Below are 21,872 nucleotides of genomic sequence, written 5' to 3' on the forward strand. Positions count from 1 at the left end.
TAAGGCCAGACAAACACATTTAGACTCTGACTGGCTACATTTTAGGCAGCTTCGGAACAAATGTACAGTAGCGATTAGAAATTCTAAATCCGACTACTTTCTTGATAAAACTAAATTAAATCTGACAAATCCTAGGAAGTTGTGGAAGAATATTAAATTTCTAACCGGTACCAAAACATATACAGAGCTTCCCCCTTGTATATTGACAGACTCTACTAAAATTACAGATAAAAAGCAAATGCTTAATAGTTTTAACAGTCACTTTATTGCATCAGGGCCTTTATTTCCAATAAGTAATGATGTGATTTCTGATTTAGAATTTCTTGAAGCTGAACGTAATTTATGGACATTTGTTTTCCAACAAATTACTCTCTCTGATGTTTTTTCAACTTTAAAAGAATTAAACGTGAGTAAATCGCCAGGTCCTGATCATATTGTCCCTCTGTTTTTAAAACTAGCGGCTGATTTTATTGACCCATCTTTTTAATCTCTCATTAATAACTAATACAATTCCTAGAATTTGGAAATCACCATTTGTTATTCCTCTGTCAAAAGGGGGTGATCTTTCTTCAATGGATAATTACAGACCTATTTCGAAGCTCTGTATTCTTTCAAACATTTTGGAAAATCTAGTTAATAAACAGTTGACAGTATTAAAATGATTATAACATATTGTCTAGTAATCAGTCTGGTTTCCGTAAAGGACACAGTACTACTACAGCCACCTTAAAAGTTTTAAATGACATCGTGGAGTTCTTAGATAATAAACAACATTGTGCATGTCTTTTTATTGACTTATCAAAGGCCTTCGATACTGTGGATCACAACATATTATTAGATGGGTAGGACTATCAGAACATGTTATTTTATGGTTCACTGCTTATTTAAAGGGTAGAGCCCAATGTGTCCAGGTGGAAGGTGTTCAGTCAGATCTTTTGGAGGTTGTCAAGGGAGTTCCACAGGGATCTGTGTTGGGACCATTATTATTCAGTATATATACATATATATATATGTATATATATATATATATATATATATATATATATATATATATATATATATATATATATAAATTGCCTTGATTTTAATATTGATAAAGCAAGGTTCCATTTCTACGCAGATGATACTATTGTATACTGTTCAGCTCCCTCTAAGAATCAATCAGTTACTGCATTACAGTCTGATATTATCCAAAACAGGTTTTGTGCTTTAAAGTTGGTTTTAAGTGTTTAAACTAAATGTATGCTATTTTCAAATTCTAGAACTTCTTTAGAGAATTCTATTGTTCTTCAGACTTCTCAGGGGAGCCAAGTTACCTCAGTGTCAGGGTACAAATATCTGGGTATTATCATTGATAACAAATTACGTTTTGGTTCACACATTAAGTATCTGAGTAAAAAAATTAAAGAAGTTAGGTTTTTTTTTTTTAGAAATAAGTCATGTTTCAAGGTGAAAATTAGTGTCTGCTACATTTCTACCGATTATCGATTATGGGGATGATAGTTATTATCTTTCTTCCTTGGATGCTTTGTGCCACGGTGCTCTGAGATTTATAACTGATTGTAAATTTATAACACATCACTGTGAATTATATGACAGAGCTGCATGGCCTTCTTCGAAGGAAATTCGAGAGGAGGAGGAAAATGCACTGGCATTTGTTGATATATAAGGCAATTTTGGGTCATTTGCCAAATTATCTATGTTGTTTTATACAAAGGACTTTGTTTGGAAATCATTCATTACGTTCTCAATGAAATTATAATCTCTGTGTGCCCTTTGTCAGAACTGATCTTGGTAAAACCTCTTTTAAATATGCTGCCGCCTCCGATTGGAACCTTCTCCGAAAGGAGATGAAGTTAAAAAACTTATGTCTTATAATTATTTTAAGTCCTTACCATGTAATCTAGAGAGCAACTTAACAGTGTGTAATTGTTTTTAACTGGTTATATGTTGGTTTGTAATGTTTGTTGTAACTGTTGTTTATTTGTATATGCAAACTCGGCTGCCTATCTTGGCCAGGACACTCCTGGAAAATAGATTTTAATCTCAGTGAGTCTTTTTCCTGTATGTGGATACTGTTTGTACCAGATCCTGTCGACAAATGAAGAAATTGAAGTTATGAGAGTTTGATTATAAAGCATACTTGAGACTATAGACCTGGGGTCTCCAACCTTTTTGTGTGATTATTATATCTGAAAATAAATAGCATTGAATATAATAGTGTTGTTGTTAATTTTAACCTCTAATGTACCGAATGAGAGGGTTGCCTGTATAGTTTACAGCAGTGGTTTTCAAACCTGTCCTGCCCATTTTGTATGTCTCCCTTATCAGACACACCTGATTCAACTCATCAGCTCATTAGTAGAGACTGCAAGACCTGAATTGGGTATGTCTGACAAGAGAGACATACAAAATGTGCAGGGCAGGGGTGCTTGCTGGACAGGTTTGAAACCCACTGGTTTACAGCATTAGTTGGAAGAGTTTATTTTTTTTCCTTAAGAAAACCAAACTATCGGTATCAGCAGATATCATTCTGAATAATGAGCTACGAGCATCAGTTGGTGCAGTTCTAATAATAAATACTAATTATATATTGATCATTAATGTTTGTTCATAGCATTAACTAATGTTAAGAGATACAACTCAAAGTATTAGTAATCTGAAACCTTGTAGCCAATCAGAGGTTCCACGTAAAAACTAACAAAGAACTATACTAATACAGAATTTATTAATCTTCATTACAAACAGACTCTTATTGTAAAGTTTTCATATAATCTAAACAGTGATTCTTAAATATGACCATCTTTAAATATCTACACAAAGGCCATAGCATTGAAATTACATACTCTCACACTTTATTTGCTACTATTTGATGATCAGTATTGGGGATAATGCATTACAAGTAAAACAAGTTATGTAATCAATTACTTTTTCAAGTAGCTAGTAAAGTAACACATTAATGTTTAATTTATAAGAAAATATCTGAGTTACCTTTTCAAATAAGTAATAGCATTTACTTTGTTTTCTCATTTATTGACTGACAGCTCTCCTGTCCCCATGTTGAGAGAAATCTGGAGTAAGTACGTTGGAGTAAGGAGGCATTGTGTGCACTGTGTAAACATGACGCTTATTGTAGTTCTAGTCTAATTGTGAACATGCATTTACTCATCTCACAACAACAGCTTTAGTATTTCTCAAAATGAATAAAAGCAGTGAAATGCAAACCTGCAGTAAAAGTAAGACTTTTCTTAATCCAGAATGAAAGCACAGCTGAAAGCTTTGTTTAAACCATGCCCTCTGCCGTACAGGCATGAATTTGCATTTCCTTCAGGATGAGGCTTTTACATTTGCCAAAAACAGAACTTTTTATATCAAAATCAAACAAGCAAGCCCAGCTCAGATGAGAAAACGAAACACAGAAGTAATTCAATACATTACTTTCCATAAAAAAGTAACTAAGTGATGTCATTAGTTACTTTTTTAGAGAGTTACAGAGTATTGTAAAGCATTACTTTTAAGTAACTTTTCCCAATGCTGTTGATTATTTAATCAAAATAACAAAATATGGCCGTCACACACCAGATGAGAAGCCCAGCATTGCGACTAGGACAACTCACCGGTATCACACATCGGATGTGTCGCGTCCAATTCAACCGGTGGTTCAAAACAGTTAACCTAATCACCAAACAGGCAAAAGTTCACTTCAACCAGTCGACCTCTAGTTGGAGAGACGGCTTTAGAATGAGTCACAACTTCTTGTCTCACTGCATGCCATCCCTCAGCTGTGTCTCAGTTGCCCCCTCCTTCTCTGTCCCACACTTGTCTTATTATTGCCCCAGAGACCGAGTCTCTTGACATTCACACGTGGGCTGACCTTTTTTGTTACCGCTTCCAATTAAATCTTGACAGGTTCTTGTCTATACAAAGCGCTCTGAGATTGCCTTAGCCTGCGTAACTTCACAGAGTTACACCACTTTTTGAGTGGAGGTGGCAGAGCGTGGTGTTGGCGACTCCTGGTGACTCATCGAGTACAGCGGAAGGACGTTTGCTCGTGGAGATAATTGTGTTTCTCTCACCTGTGCCACTTATTTTGCAGGCCTTCAAAAGTGCCACGATGAGCTCATACTGGTGTGCGGGGAAGGGTGATGTCATCGAGAACTGGTGCCGCTGTGACCTGACGGCACTTGGCAAAGACGGGCTTCCCAACTGCAGCCCCCTGCGGCGGCCCATGTAAGTTACCCTCACCGGGTGTCCTGAAAGCACCTTTATGCAATACTTGATTCATTTCATCACTTTTTGGCAGAATGTTAGGCATCCTAGACTTTGGTAAGACAAATGATGCTGCCTCATCTTCACTGCCAAATTGTGAGGCAGTATTTCATCAAGGCAATTGTTTGGTGACTCAGTATGTCATTACATTACATGCTGAGTCACATAATGAAAAATGTACATAAAAGTTGTACAAAAACAGCTTTTCGAAGTGTAAGAGGGAACTACACTACTGTGTGTGTGTGTGTGTGTTTGTTTGAAATAAATCTTTTCTGCTCACCGCAGCTGAATTTATTTGATCAAAAATAAAAAACCAGTAACATTGTGAAATATTATTACAATTTAAAATAACTTTTCTATGCAAATATATGTTCAAATGTAATTTATTTCTGTGATCAAAGTTGCATTTTCAGCATCATTACTCCAGTCTTCAGTATCCCATGATCCTTCAGAAATCATTCTGGTGCCAATAGCTAAACTGTGATACATTTTATTTTTCAGGATTCACAGATGAATAGAAAGTGCACTGTAAAAAATCAAAAGTTGAGAAAACTTAAAAGTTTAAGGCAACCAGCTTCAGCAGATGTTTGAGTTTTCTCAATTTGATAATCTCCTACAAAAACAAGTTGAGAATACTCAATAATCTGCCAAAGCTGGTTGCCTTAAAGGGTTAGTTCACTCCAAAATTAAAATTCTGTCATTAATTACTCACCCTCATGTTGTTCAGTTTTATGCAAAGCTACGAGGATACTTTTTGTGCCCAAAGAAAACAAAAATAACAATTTATGTGACAATTTTTCTCCCCCTAGTTATGTCTTATGCCATTTTGGAGAGTAGCCAAGAACGTAATCAGCATTGTTTACGTTCGGGGGGAAAAGCACGCACATGAATGCAATCGGCATAATCAGCGTTGTTTACACTTAGGGGAAAGCGTGCATATTGTGGCGGGAGGAGCAAACGACAGACACAGTGGGCGTGGCGTCAGGCCTCGGAGAGGTTTTTATTAAACAATAAATATCAAAAATAGTGTCCAAGGGGAAAAAGTGTCCAAAATAAACAGGGGATCTGGTGTCCTCGTCGTGCTGCGGGGCTTGTGAAGGAGGGCAGTGTTCAGAAAGGAAGGGTTCAGGGAAGGGGCGGAGTCCGGTGGCCGCACGCGCTCCCCTCTCGGGTCCGGGAGCGAGTGGCGGTGGCTTCTTCCAGCGGCGACATCCTACTCCTAGGCCCCCGGAGCTTCTGGGGGAATCGACGGCCCGGCATCCTGGCCCGTCAGCCGTCTAACGGGTGCGGCAGTCCTCCTACTCGACGCGCCCTTCCTGGACCCACGAGGACACTAGCGTGCATGCACGGGGACGAGACCGGTCTCCCAAGGAGAGGCGTGCTCGGCATTTAAACGGCGGCGGTGATGAGGCTCTATTCACATCAGGTGCGCCTCATCACACGCCGCCATCCCTGGCTGTTTCAGCGCCCCTCCTCTCACACACCCACTCCCGGCGGGAGCCTGGTGAAGGGCGGCGAATACGGGATGGGGTGGTGATGATGATAAGGGGGGAGGCAGCCGACTCGTCACAATATGCATTGAGAATCCCTCCAAAATGGCGGACGACAGTAACTCGTAGGAGAAAAATTGAAAGAAGTCATTATTATTGTTTTCTTTGCACACAAAAAGTATTCTCGTAGCTTAGCAAAATTGAAGTTGAGCCACTGATGTTATATGGACTGTTTTACCGATGTCCTTACTTTGTTTCTAAACCTGGGGATATTGCAGTTGTGTTGCTGTCAATGGGAGGGTAAGAGAGCTCTCAGATTCCATCAAAAATATCTTGATTTGTGTTCTGAAGATTAACGTAGGTCTTACGGGTTTGGAACGACATGAGGGCGAGAAATTAATCAACAAATAGAAAAGGTTGTAGCGCCAAACACTCGTCCGAAAGTCCAGTAGACCACTAAGATACGGTGCATAGATAAAAAAAATATATATATTTTTATTTGTCTATTAACCGGTGAGAAATTAATTACATAATTTTCATTTTGGGGTGAATTAACCCTTTAAACTTTTAAGTTTACTCAACTTTTGATTTTTTTACAGTGTAGATGAATAGAAAGTGTTTTTTTTTATTTTATTTTAATTTATTTTTACTGTGACTTTTCACTTTATCACTCTAATGTATGGAAGCCCGTTTCCCCCACTGAATAAAAAAATTAAAAAAGGTTATTGCGACTTTTTATCTCACAGTTCTGAGTTTATATCTCAGAATCGCGACTTTATGTCTCGCAGTTGCTTATGAGAAAAAAAGTCAGAATTGTGAGATAAAAAGTCACAATAACCTTTTTTATTTTTTATTCAGTGGCGGAAACGGGCTTCTATATTAATGTGTCCATCCTGAATAAAAATAAATAAATAAATACAATTAAGGATTTAGACAGTCCTCTTTTGTGAATGAAATAAACATCAAATTTAATTTTGTTACGAACTGGCCGCAAGATCCAAACTGATCACAGAAAAGAGCACAGATTTTGCAGCCATATTTGTGTCATTGTCTGAAATGAGGGCAGAGAGCTTGTGCAAAAAGATTGCGATTCATTTTTAGTGAATTCCCTAAGGTATTTTAACAATACGGTTTAAAATACGGTTGCCTTTGCTTCAGAGTCACGTCTGTGATGCCTTAAAATGCCCCCTGCAAGGCAAATCAGTGGGTTTTGGAAAGGAGCCATTCTGTCAAACCGTACTAACATGCACATAATTTTGTTTTTTTAATTTTCAAAGATTGAGACTGGCTCCACACCTGGAACCCTCCAGTACGATGGTGGCTCTGGAATGGATTGATGTTGAACCTCTGATCGGCTACAAGGTTTCAGATTACATCATTCAACATAAGCGAGTCGAGGACCCGTCAGAGGCGGAAATCTACACAGGTAAGCACAACTCACAGGCTTATGAAAATACATTACAGATACAATACATTACATATTACAGAGAAGAGCACCTGCTTCACTCAACTGTGAATAAAATCTGTACAAAAACAGCTTTTTATAATATAAAGGGGAACTATATTACTGGTCAAAAGTTTGAAATAATTTAGATTTTTTAAGGGGTCATGAATTGCCTCTCTTTTTTTATCATTTCATTTTATCATTCATTTATCTTTTTCTTTTTTTTGTGTTAATTTATCAAGATTTTTACATAAAAAACGACAATTTAGATTTAATCGGCTTCTGTCCTGTTTTAAACCCCCCTCTTCAGAACTCTCTGAATAGGCATGGCGGATTGTAGACTCTGAAGTAAACCCTCACTGCTATGATTGGCTAATAGTTGTGTGTGTTTGACACTCTACATCCTTCACAGATGGATGCTGCTGTGATTTAGGTAAAAACTGCATAAATACTCATATGTGAGTAAAGAAAATCATTATAATATGCTAATTTGCTGCTCAACAAAAAAAAGGTTACTGCTTAATCACTGCTTAATATTTGTTTAACAACCATGATACATTTCTGTTCAAAATTTTGGTTTAAGTAAAAAAAAAAAAAATAGATAAATAAATAAAAATAAATAAAAAAAAGGGTCTCTGATCACAGCTTTGCATTACAGGAATTTAAAGGATATTTAAATAGAAAATAATCATTTAAAATTGTTAAAATAGTTACAGTATAACAATATTACTATTTTAATTTCTACCGTATTTTGCATTTTTTTATGTTTCTTTTGAAAAACATTAAAAAAAACTATATTCTAAATGTTTAACGGGTAGGATATGTCATTGTATTGATGTGAATAATGTATTTAATTTTCTGGCATTATGTTTTTCTGCTCAACCTAACAGATTAATATGCATAAATGGAGGATTTATTTGTTTTTCTTAATTTTCACTATTTCTTTCGGCTTAATGGACCTTGTCCAATCTTACAAGATGCTTCCAATAATTTAGATGTGTTTGTACCATTCTTACATCTGTGATCAACTTATAAATCTAATTTCCCAATGCTGGGAAACTGCAGTTCATTCGGGGCTCCACGATGATGTTATCCTCGTAGCCTGCAGTCAGAGTCTGAATACATAACTGATTGTCTTGTTGATCTGGTCAAATCTCGTTAAGCTTCCATGGCACTACGATTTCAGGGTTACAGGAGCAGAGGGAGATAAAGATGAGGGCTGGGAGATGGGTTACTAACAGCCTGTGTGACTGGCAGTGACCTGCACCCGTCTGTCCATGTCACAGCTTGTGAGTCAGTTTGGGTGACAGGAACCTAATAAAAGAGGAGAGACGAAATGTTAAGGTTGAAAAGGTGGGTTTAGTCATCACAACCAATCCATTCAGCAGAAGGAGGAGTGCTGATGAGTGAAAGCAGGAGATGAAGATGATTCTTGGCAGGGGGACAGATGGTGTGACGTCTTTGATTCTGATCGACAGACCTTCATCAGTTACAGACACTGACCGCAGGATTACACCCTCCAGCGGCCTGAAACGCTGACCTGAGATCAGCTGGTCGTCTCGTGTTGTGTTGGTCATGAGGCTGATTTTGCATGTAGTTCAACTGCTTGTTCCAAAGCAGAGTTTGATTATTGCATTGTAATATTTCAGTGTGATCCGTGTGTTCAAACATTTGGCAAGTAACAAGCTGGGAGAAAACGATACCAGCATCACCTTGATGTTCCAAGTGCTGTGCAAAAAATAAATAAATAAAAAGAAACAATAACAAAACATACAAGCAATAGCAGAACACAATTTACAGATATATGCATATTAAAGTGCAAAAGACATTGAAATATAAAGCCTGCATGGTCTGCTTGTCTCTGTGACTGAGCGCTGCAAGTTTTTCAAAGGTCTTCATGACAACGTCAAAATAAAAGTTTAACTTGTAAAAAATTGACAAAAATGTTACTCTCGTGCAGCAGAATGCACTTCTCAAAAGCACACTAGTATTGTTATTATAACTGTTTATATAATTGTGTGTGTATGTGTGTATATACAATTAAGGGTGCCGTAAGGGGGTGGAAGTTAGGACGATTCTAAGGGCCCGATGATGGAGGTTAAAACGCGGAACGCCCCACCTGGATCGCGATTTCTAATGAGGGGGACAACCTTAGAAAGAAAACCACTTTCACACTAAATTAACCAAACTATGAAAGCACCGCTCCAATAACTCCAGTATGAAAGCCCTTAAGAAAACCCTGTGATGACAACATGCTTATTTTCTATCCTGTGATTATCAAAGGTGAAAGACACGCTGACAGGGGTTCTTTTCTCTGAGATTCAAACATCTTTTGGATCACGTATCACATTCTGTAAAATTTGAGACCAAAATACACTCTTTGTTTTACAACAAAGGGATCAACTGTTACGATATGAAATGAGAGGATTTGTGGAATTATAAGAGACATTTGGAAATTCTTCAAGGAGGAAATGGAAAAAAGAAAACGCAGTGTCAGCAAGGATAAATTATTTAATAATTAAACAAATAGTCATCTATCTTAATACAAATTTCTGGTGTTTTGAATTTGAATTCAAGAAAGGGGATTTAAGTGACTTTGAATGTGGAATGGTTGTTGGTGCCAGACGGGCTGGTCTGAGTATTTCAAAAACTGCTGATCTACTGGGATTTCCATGCACAACCATCGTTAGGGTTTACAGAGACTAGTCCGAAAGAGAGAAAATATACAGTGAGCGGCAGTTGTGTGGACGAAAATGCCTTGTTGATGTCAGAGGTCAGAGGAGAATGGACAGACTGGTTAGAGATGATAGAAAGGCAACAGTAACTCAAATAACCACTTGTTACAACCAAGGTATGCAGAATACCATCTCTGAACGCACAACACGTCAAAACCCTGAAGCAGATGGGCTACAGCAGCAGAAGACCACACCGGGTGTCGCTCCTGTCAGCTAAGAACAGGAAATGGAGGCTACAATTCGCACAGGCTCACCAAAATTGGACAATAGAAGATTGGAAAAACGTTGCCTGGTCTGATGAGTCTCGATTTCTGCTGCGACATTCAGATGGTAGTGTCAGAATTTGGCGTAAAGAACTTGAAAGCACGGATCCATCCTGCCTTGTCTCAATGGTTCAGGCTGCTGGTGGTGGTGTAATGGTGTGGGGGATATTTTCTTGGCACACTTTGGGCCCCTTAATACCAATTGAGCATTGTTTAAACGCCACAGCCTACCTGTGTATTGTTGCTGACCATGTCCATCCCTTTATGACTACAGTGTACCCATCTTCTGATGGCTACTTCCAGCAGGATAATGCACCATGTCACAAAGCTCAAATCGTCTCAGATTGGTTTCTTCAATATGACAATGAGTTCACTTTACTCAAATGGCCTCCACAGTCACCAGATCTCAATCCAATAGAGCACCTTTGGGATGTGGTGGAACGGGAGATTCGCATCATGGATGTGCAGCCGACAAATCTGCAGCAACTGCGTGATGCTATCATGTCAATATGGACCAAAATCTCTGAGGAATGTTTCCAACACAGGGGGTCCAACCCAGTACTAGCAAGGTGTACCTAATACAGTGGCCAGTGAGTGCATATTTAGTTATGTTTTGTTTTGTGTTGTTTTACTTTACTTTACTTCGTCTTCCTGCCAACCAAATTTGAGATCCTTTTCTTTTTTTTTTTATGATTTGTTCAAATATGCTGGACTAACTCTCCCAAAGTTTAACAAAGAGTTAAATGTGTAAATATTTTACTGGAGATTCATGACTTTGACTAAGTTCTGATCTTAAGTGAATCAGTACATGTCTGAATGCTTTCTTAAACTGATGTTTAGATCGCAATATTTACATTTTGCCACGACAACTATACAGTTAAAAAGCGAAAACAAAAAAAAAATAATATTTAATCCAAAAACCCCCTTGTCTCTTTCTGGCTCCTTAGATGAACTCATGTTGTAATAAATAATAAAAAAAAATAATCACAACCAACCATTGTGTTTACCTTAAGCAGTTGACTCACTGCCCACAAATATGTTTTAAATTTGCTAATTTAACTAAATTAAATGTTTAGCTTTGTGCTCACCAATGCTGGGAAGCCAGAATGTTCTTGTCTTGCCATCTATAAACAACTTTATTACATGCTGTTTGCCTCACAATTTTGTACACATAAAATCAGATTCTCGGCAACAATGTGTCACCACGCGTTACCATTAGGTTAACATCCTGAGCCTGGCTGACACATATTCGCACAGCAGGATGAGGAAGGTTTTACATGTTCAACACTGCGAGCCAATTCTAATAGGTTTAGACAAGACCTTGACTCGCTTTCTGTACTTTTACTGTCTCCACTTTAACTTTTTTTTTATTTGCATTGGGAAAAAAGAAGGATTTAGGAGGGACAGAACGTTGCCTTTATTTTATATTGATCCCTGAAATAGGGTCAACAGTATGTTTCTTGCATGGACCCTTCATTTTTTGGCACCAGAGTTGTGTGGTAAATTGTTTTGATGGCTCTTTTTATTTGGCTGTTGCAGAAGAACTCAGTTTGTAGTGTTTATTTTTGTGCTTTTTGGAGTTGCAAGTAATGCAAGTAAAACACTGTTCTAAAAGTCAGAATGAATCCACCATGAACACAGTCAAAACATTAGACAATCCAAAATCAACTTTTTAGTACATCATTAAGGAGAAAAAAAACACCAAATATTCCTTGTGCACAAAGTTACAGTCCAATTTCAACAGATTGACATAACAAAATATTAATAGTAAATAAAAAAGGACATTTCCCAGGATGTGAAGTATAAATGTGGCAGAATAACAGCTCAATACGAAGACACAGTATTCAAAGAAATATATCATCAAAACAAAAAGAGAGAGGTGGGGGGGGGGGGGGGGGGGGGTCTTACTTGAGAATTTTGATTAAGAGTTTTCTGTAATGGAGCATCACTTGCATCAGATAATGGAATGAAGTGGCCAAGCACGTACCTAACATCTTCATATGATGATTTATGAAATTTAACATAAATCCCCCATTCTCGAAAATAAGTTTTGTTGTGTAGAAATGTGAACACAGGGTTCGGAAACATGGTGAAACCATATCTAGTTTAACAGATCAGTCATCTAACAGGAAAGGCTGGATGAATGGGACTTTTCTTCAGTATTGTGAACATGTTGGTTGGAATGCCATTGCCTTTTTGACAAGGAAAGCATTGAATTCTTGCCACATAGAGAGAATTGTTGTAAACATCTAGATGGCATCCGTTTGCTGAATCACTGGCACAGTCAAGGATTTGAGTAGTGCTGGAGGAACCAAGTGAGATGTTTCATGGATATAGCTATCTGTTAGCTCTGACCTTGTCATATTTAACGGAGATTGCATGAAGCCAAACCTTTTCAAAATCACATTTTGGAAATGGAACCAACATAAAAGGACTTGCCCTGCTGTGCAGCTGACATTTCTCTCTCTCTCTCATCTGATTCCTTCATTTCCTGCCACATTCATCCATTTGATTTTGTGCCAACTGCTTTAAAAGTTTCCTGAAGCATTTGTATATGGTGGACGATAACCAAAAAGAGCATACAGACATATGATGTAATGCATTTGCTGTTCTTTTCTAACATTTCATTGCTCAGCAGTTTCTCTGTTTACATATGTGTTTGGCTTCACTCTCAGACTTTTGTTTGTAGACTTATCTTTGTATCTTGGCAAATCTGAGAAGAATGAGACATTGTTGAGATCTCTTCTGAAACTCTCCATTCGCTCTCTATTTAATCTTATTGATGTCTAGGGGAAATGGCCGAGATGTCAGGAAGATCTAGGCCTAATTCCTGAATCGTTTGTGATGATGACTGTTTAGAGAATTGGTTACTGTAATGAATTCAGCTCATGTGATCCTCAAAGTTTTGGGCAGAATACTATAATACCTTACATGTTTTTAGTGGCTGTTGTTGTGGTTGTTCTTGTTTGGTCACACTCTTGTCTAGGGCAGTGGTTTTCAAACCCGTCCTGCAAGCACCCCTGTCCTGCACATTTTGTATGTCTCCCTTATCAGATACACCCAATTCAGGTCTTGCAGTCTCTACTAACGAGCTGATGAGTTGAATCAGGTGTGTCTGATAAGGTGTGTCTGGTGCTTGCAGGACAGGTTTGAAAACCACTGGGCAACACATTCTCACTCCTAACTCAGCACATTTTGATGCTTGGTCAGGACCCTTTGACGTCACTTTTTTGACGTGCAGGGTCCTCCATTGCTTTAAATAAGAATCCCTTGGTGGCAATATGCTGGCGCAAAAGGCATTGAGAATTTTATCATCATGATTAAATAATATATTGGGTAATAAAATTGCATATATGTTGGGGTGTGATTTTTTTTTTTATTTTTTTTATTTGTTTGATTTGTGAGAGGAATAGATCGCAGTCTCCGTCCACCGTTAGCTCATCCTGTGTTCTGCAGTTTGTGTGCAAATTCAAAAAATGGCACCAGTTGAAGCCTTGCATCAGCATTGGTTGTGAGATGCTATTGGCTCTTGTGTATCTCATGACGATTGCATCATGCTACAGGACTATCTTTTTGAAAGAGATGTGAGCGCTTTAATGGAGCGGGATCATTTTCAGTGATTAAAACGTTTTACTCTCTTCGCATAAAGATAACATATGGCTTCAGAAGACTTGGAATGCAACAAAACTTGTTTGTAATGCTTTTATACTGCTTGTCTATGGTCAGTTTTTGCAATAAATACCTGTGACTATTTGCTTTTTACGTGTTTTATATTGTTCAGAAGTGGATAGGTTTAGGGTGGGGGTGGGGTTAGGTGCTCCAATGTATGCATGTGTGTGTGTGTGTGTGTGTGTGTGTGTGTGTGTGTGTGTGTATGTATATAGTTTTAAAAACATTGATTTATGAAGGATGCTAAACACATTCAGCATATGTAAGATATGCATGATGAATACTGACACAGGACATAACATTTTTGCATTTCTTTTTGAAAATTTCACTGCTCAGTGATTGCTCTTTCATAGCTCAGGAGACTTACTTCAAATCTTAGTTCCTTCTTTCTTAAGATTCCTTAAAGATGATCTTTGAAACAGTAAAGAGCTATAAAATGATGCGTGCATAGCATAGCTTGGATTATGGGAGATATTCATAGTGAGATTCTTGGACTTTTGATTGCAGGCACTGGTATCTTGGTAAATTTGAGCACAATATGAGTCAATGTTGAGATCTCTTATGAAATGAGACAAGTGAGATTGCTTAAAAGCCTCCATTTGCTCTCTATTTTGATGATCTCTTTGCTGTCTAGTAGAAACAGCTGAGATATCAGGGAGATCTCATTTCTGAATTTCTTATGATAATGATTGTTTAGGAAATTATCCCTTTGGGTGATGCAGTTACCACAATGAAATCAGGTCAAGTGGTTTCTCTTTCATAAGTCAGGAGACCTTTCATTATGATTCCTTAGGGAACGACTGAGATATCAATGATTTTGTGATTCAAATTCATCTGCGATTCATTTGGGATAATGATTGGCAAATCTGAGCACAATATGAGGCATTGTTGAGAACTCTTATGAAACTATAAAGGAGACATGAGCAAAAGTCTCCATTTGCTCTCTACTTAATCTCATTGCTGTCTAGGAGAACGGGAAGATCTCCTTCCTGAATAATTAATGTTTAGACAATCGTATGTTGTCAAATGAAGCTCACAATTTAAGGCGGGATACTATAACGTCTCATTTTTTTTAGTGGCAGCTTTTGCGATTATTCTTTTGGTGATCATTTTCATATTTGCTACCAACTCCAGTGCTTTAACACAGCTGCAATTCCGAAGTTTCATGCATAATGACGTAACGCACTTGTCTCATATAGACTGGCGACGGCGCTTCGTGCTGCAGCGGGATTTCGCAGTTGCAAGACCACTCATGTTGGTCTGAGTTTCTTAATTTGGGTGAGCTGGCGTTCCTGTTCAACCGGCAGACTGGAGGAAGCACGCTTCTTCCAAATCTGCTAATTAACGATGAGAAGGGTGTCAGAGTGTGAGTATCTCTCACTGTTCCTCGCCGCGGACACATAATGGGAGTCTGCAGGATGGGTGGGGGGAAATGCGGAGGGAACCAGCTACCACATGCCAATGATGTCATCTCACAGTTCCACTGTCAGACAGCACGCTGTAGGACATTCGATCTTTGATTCTCATCTCCATTTCAGCCTCCCGTCACAGCAGGTTTCTTATCGGGAATCCGTCACTGTCCGACACCTCGTGCTCCCTGTCTCCCTCGGCGAGGGTCGAGCCTCCGCGGAGGGCTATCCTTTTGTTTGCATAACAATTCCGACGTCGCCTTTGAGCAGAGCGCCGTCCCAGAATGCCGATGCTAGTCGATAAGCCAGCTTGTCTGAAGCGAGATTCAATTAAAAGGAGATAAAAGGGTGTCCTTCAGGATGAGTGGAGATAACGAATTGGAGAGCCTCAGCTGACTTGCTTTGTTTGCTTAATTAAGGATGACCTCATCGCTAAAAATGGCCCCCGCTTCCCCTGGCGTCATGAGCGGAGCCATCAGCAGATTGGAGTATAGGCAGCAAGCCAAGTCTGGCTTCTTTATTCAGCCCACACACATTCGCCTGCTCATACTCGCAAAACACCCACGGTAATGCAAAGGTGAGGCTGAATGCATTTTGATGCAGTTTCACAAGGCACAGATAATTAACCTGTCACACAAATTAACACATGAACAGTCGTATCCAATTCTTGAAAATTTTTTATTGTCATTTAGTCTGTTAGGCCAAACAAAGGTTGACGTCATCTTTGGTCTTCTTACAGTTGGTTGTCAAATGAAGTCACTGTGTTTGGTACCTGAATTCAGGAGAGCTGATGCCACAGTGATATGATGACTGATCATGTGGTGGCCAATTAGCTCATCTGGCATTTAGGTCTAAAAGTGCAGGGGTTCTAAAGGGCAAACACTATCAGACCAATTTAATCCACGTGACTACATGGACTTTTCTCTCATTATCTAGTTATAGAATGCTGTTTGCTAGAGCAGAGCTTCCCAAAGTGTCAGCTGCAGGTATTGCAGGAGGGCATGGCCTATGCTAAATCATTCAAATTGCAATGATGTCTTGTTTGATTTGTTTTTTTTGATTGTTTTTTTTTTCCTCATAATATCACTTTGAAATATATCAATACTAACATTTTATTTTCATTATAGTGAGGTGAGATACCTTTCTTATTTCTAATTATATTGCATTAGCTATTTATAACAATTTAACAATGAGTCATAAAACCCGGAAACGAGTTGTATTTTTGAACTAACAGGTCCATCGTCCAGAAGTTTTTTTTTTTTTTTTTTTTCTTTTTTTTAAATGTCTGATACAAGGTCTGTGTTTAACACAAGCTCAAGATATTTTTCATGATTTATTATTTATTCATTTATTTATTATAAAGATTTATTTATGGCATTTTCACCTGTATTAGGATAGGACAGATCAGAACTGACAGGAAGCAAAGTGGGAGAGAGATGCTGCCCACAAGGCTAATGACGCTGACATTTCACAATTTATTTTATGACATAAAATACATCAGTAAAACCCTCTAAAAATATGTATGAATTTTTTTGAAAAAGGTGGTTGCTCACAAGTAGCCAAATGGGGACTGCTGGGGACATTAAACATTGAATACGTTTACATGTGCACGAATAATGTGATTATTTCCAGTCATCAGAGTAAGGATTTAATCGCATTATGATGTTTACATGTCAAGAGCAAAGCTCCTCACTCCCGTTTACATGCAATTTCCATTATTCTTATTATTCGCTAAGAATTGTGTTTTTTTTTTTTACTGCCATTATTCACATACCCAACTGCACAGCAAATGACAGACTCAGAAAGAGCAGATGTGTTACTGGCCGCTGTTTTAATTTATTTACGTCTAATGCGATGGTTGTATTCCATGCTTTTTCGGTGCCATAGAAATATGATGGCAATTTGTTTGCCTACGCTGCCGTCGTGTTCTACTCGCTGTTTCTGGATAAGGATAAGGAACAGAGATTGGTGGCAGCTAATTGTGTTTTCCCCAGAAATGCGATGCTTTCTTCCCCTCCATCGTTTCTAACGTCTAATTACAGATGTGTGTCACGTCATTCATGTACGTCACAAGCACATACGCACTTTTGGTCAGAATGGCAATACTGCAATTAAGGTGTTTTCATGCCTGTATATTTCGATTAAAATCGGCGTACACCACTTATGTTAATACGATTATGCTTGTGGCAATTATGAGCTTAATCGTGTTATTTAAATGTAAGTATTCCGTTTACATGTAGGTAAATTTTAATCGCAATATTGGCAAAATCTCATTATAATCGCATTAAGAGGGTGCATGTAAACGTACTCACTGTCACGTCAAACAGGGAAACTCCTTAGTTGCTAGTCACTTTCACAGCCTTGTTGATTTTATAATTGCACCTTTGCAAACTTTGGCTAACTCAAACTTTCCAAATGTGGAAAGACTGGTCAAGTCATGGTGTAGACTGTTTGTTTGTAGCCTACATTTATCTTTTTACTTCTGGTGATTGTTTTTAGGCTTCAAAATATTTGTGTAAATTTGAACAAAACCTGTACGAATCAAACTTTTGTTGGTCACAGAACTTATCTTCTGCAATAATCCAAAAGTCAATGGAAAAAAAACAAAACAAAAAAATACACCCTTATTACTGATGCACGGGCCCCAGTAAAATATTACTGATAAATCCTTATGTATCAACAAAAATGACTGTATACTGACATGAGAATAATTTTCTCTGATAATATTTTAGTGATCAGTTTGTGTGTTTTCTATCAGCTTTTTAGAATCAGAACTAGAAGAATCCCAGATTTGTGAATGGATATTTACCTACAATCCATGAGAAACAAAACTTGCAGAAGTCTTCTGTCATTTCTCAAAGATGAAGCAGCTCTGTATTGCTTATGAATGACTCTGTACTGCAGGTACAGATGAGTTTTATATATTCAAATCAAACCAAAAATAGAATACAATACAATACAATAAAATATGGCGTTTTTTGTTTGGCTTCTGTACCCCAGACCTGATAAAAAGGCTAGGAACGCCCCCAGCATCAACTTAGCCAAAAATCACATTTCTGATTGCGTCACTTGCATACTGTATATCTTTCGAATATCCTTAAATCTCTACCAAGACAATGATTCTGATGCCATTTAGCACAGTTTATCTACTGTACATGGAAAGGGAGTTTCAGTCCTTGTGGCCTTGAATGCAAAATACAGAAACATGAGCGTTGAGCACTGAATCTGATCTCTGACATAAATTAACATAGTCAGACATCAAATCTTTAAGGGGCCAATCACACCGAATGAAGGGTGCTTTTGCTGACTTTTGCTTACGTCTCTGACTATGCTCTGGTTCTATGATAGAGTTTACACCAAAGCTTATACAAGCTGGCTCTCATTTATTTGAAGAGAAGGGTCTCTACATTAATGAAAGCTAAACTTGTTTTGCATTGTTTTGTCCTGACTTGTCTAGCCTTGTGTTGTTTTATCTTGTTTTGTTTAATGACTTTCACAGAGCCTTTTCTTTGCAGGGTTATTCTCTTTTATTTTTAAGGATGAAGTACAAGAATGGGACACATTTATTTTCAAGGTTTCTTCTCGTTCCTCTCCAGTAAGCGTTTAATCAATGCTTCTGTATTAAACGCACTGGCTCAAATCTCATGGTTAGGGCCATTATACAGACTGTCTCGCTACTAATAAATTGAATAGACATAGTGATGTCAGCTTAGCAAATGACCCTTTAAAATGCAGAGCTGTGATTTTCTCTCTTTCTCTCTCTCTCTCTCTCCCTTTATATATAACAGTCTCTTGGACATAAAAAGGGCATCCTGCACTTTCTGACTTTATCAGACTTGTTTCTAATTAGCAGGTTGACTAATGGACTCCAAATATTTATTACCCTTTCAGAAATATAGTTTATCAGACTGTTGATTTTACAGTATGCAGACACGGATATAATTGTAATAATGAAGAGAAATTCATAAGTGCTGTCCTAGATAATCATTACAACATGAAATCAGGATTGTGTGGCTTAATGTGTAAGACTCTTTATAAAGTAGATTATATGGCTTCGTAAATACCATCATAATTTCTCAAGTATTTACTTAGATTTACATTTAATTCATTGCATACAATTTTCACCAAAAGTACAAATTTTAAGTGAATTTCCTGTATGATTTAGAATCCATATATTCAATATTTTAAAAACAAAAATTGTCATATGCATACATTTATGTATATACTGTATGCATGCATGTTTATATGTTCTATTAATCTAGTCTTGATGTTAAAGAATACTATCTGCCCAATGCACTTTTAACAGAAAGCTTTATTTAAAGCTGCAGTACCTAACTTTTTTGGTTGAAAATTATCCAAAATCAATTTTTGCGCAAGTACACAAACCAGCGTTCAAAACCATCTCCTTACCTTTAGCCCAATTCACAACGGTAAAGAGTCCTGGTTATTAGGCTATATCACATGTGAGGATGCTGCAGGTGGCGGATCATTAATACCCTTATCTCATAGCTATAGCAGCTGGAATAATTACATGTATTATTTTGATGGTGGATTGTAATCCAGAAAGGTCAATGCGACAATCATCAGTGAATACTGGAGATTGACCCATAGTCACCAGTAGTCAACAGGTAACACTAATACTGTACATGCTAAATACATATTTATGGTTTGATATGATAGGGGCCAAGAGATCATTAGATAAAATCATCATTGGCAGCACAATATATTGTAATACTTTTTTTTCCCTCGGTTGGTCAGAACAAAAGTGGCTGAGATGTTATTAACTTGTTAAAATTACATTTTCCGGTGAAAATTCTTATTTGGGTAATACTTCCAAGATGTAGAATCTATAATTCTGAAGTACTGTGAATATCCATACCAGTGCGGTGACTGACAGCTACACATATTCCTTAAAACATTAGATTCATCCGCACTGAAAAGCCATGCCAATACACAACCCACATAAAGATGACGATTCTGCAAGTAACTGCATTTCCAGGTTTCAAACAGAGATGCTGACAAAGAGGCAAATACAACCCGAATTCCGGAAGTGTTGGGACGCTTTATAAATTTGAATAAAATGAACACTAAAAGAATTTAAAATCAAATGAGCCAATATTTTATTTACAATAGAACATAGGTAATATAACAAATGTTTAAACTGTGAAATTTTAAAACTGTATGTACAAAATGAGCTCATTTCAAATGTAATGCCTGCTACAGGTCTCAAAATAGTTGGGATGGGGGTATGTTTACCATGGTGTAGCATCTCGTCTTCTTTTCAAAACAGTTTGAAGATGTCTGGTCATCGAGGTTATGAGTTTCTGGAATTTTGGTGTTGGAATTTGGTCCCATTCTTGCCTGATATAGGTTTCCAGCTGCTGAAGAGTTTGTGGTTGTCTTTGACGTATTTTACGTTTAATGATGTGCCAAATGTTCTCTATAGGTGAAAGATCTGGACTGCAGGCAGGCCAATTCAACACCCGGCACTTCTGGACCATATTCACATACGACTTATTATGTTTACTGACAGTGGTTTCTGGAAGTATTCCGGGGCCCATTTAGTAATGTCAATGACAGAATCACCCAACATTTATAGAATTCGGGTTGTAAAATATGCCTTGCATGCCTCATAACACAAATCTCCTGTGGCCTGTTATATGAAGCTAGCTGAACAAACTCAGAGTTTTAGAGTAGATTTAGAGTTGACAAAACCAAACAAATCCAACCTGATTTAGATCAGGTCCATCAGGCTCACAAAGCTTAATATAAATGTTCTCTGGCAACGCAGAGTACAGGCTTTGTGCAACAGGCCTCTGGAAGTTCCCATCAAATGGAGTTAACCAGGTTGAACTGATGCTAGAAAGAGTGGTGGCAGTTTAACAAGATTATAGCATGCAACTTTGACAACTCATAAAATGCTGTTTTTGTGCACTGTAGCACAGTGTTTGTGTTCAGACAGTGATTTATGGTTGATCTGCAGTGCAGCCCCCTGTAGACATTGTGACATATTATCTGATTGCTTGTGCTCTTTGGAAAGCTATAAGACAAGCACCACTATTGCCATTGCACATAGGTTTAAGCACAATACTATCAATAGTATGTCCATCTATGCTTGCTACTACATTTGGCATCTGCAAAATATTTTTGCTTTTTTTTTTTTTTTACTTTTATGCCTTTTGCAAATGCTTTTCATCGTCAAGTCAAGTCACCTTTATTTATATAGCGCTTTTAACAATACAGATTGTGTAGTAGCTTTGCTGTATCAAATAGAAAAATAGTGTGTCAATAATTTAAAAGGACAATAGTAAACACTCAATTTGCAGTTAAAGGCAGTTCATCATTGTTTTTAGTGATGTCATCGTCCAGCTCATTTCTGTTTAAATAGTATCTGTGCAATCAACTCGACGATATCACTGGAAATTATTTGTGACGTTTGTTCTTGTACTCTATCGCATACCTTGTCAGTGCCCTGCGCTTGCTTAGCCCTTTGTTATGATAAACAGTAAAGTGTGTTTAAGCGCTAGCAAAAGACAGTGTAAAGAAATACTCTTTGAGAGAAGCAGTCAATCAGCGGAAGTTAAAAGCAGATA

At 37.7% G+C, this 21,872-nt stretch overlaps 1 protein-coding gene across 1 annotated transcript in view; it reads left to right on the forward strand.

Moving 5' to 3' along the window:
- LOC306870996 (astrotactin-2-like) overlaps positions 1-21,872 on the forward strand; it is a gene marked incomplete at its 5' end in the record, with an annotated part of 500,403 nt that overhangs the window by 435,755 nt on the left and 42,776 nt on the right. Inside the window, 2 exon segments of the mRNA XM_079418633.1 lie at positions 4,097-4,230; positions 7,037-7,185. Coding sequence (XP_079274759.1) covers positions 4,097-4,230; positions 7,037-7,185 — 283 coding nt within the window.

The sequence above is a fragment of the Barbus barbus genome (assembly GCF_936440315.1).
Source record: "Barbus barbus genome assembly, chromosome: 6".
Lineage (NCBI taxonomy): Eukaryota > Metazoa > Chordata > Actinopteri > Cypriniformes > Cyprinidae > Barbus > Barbus barbus.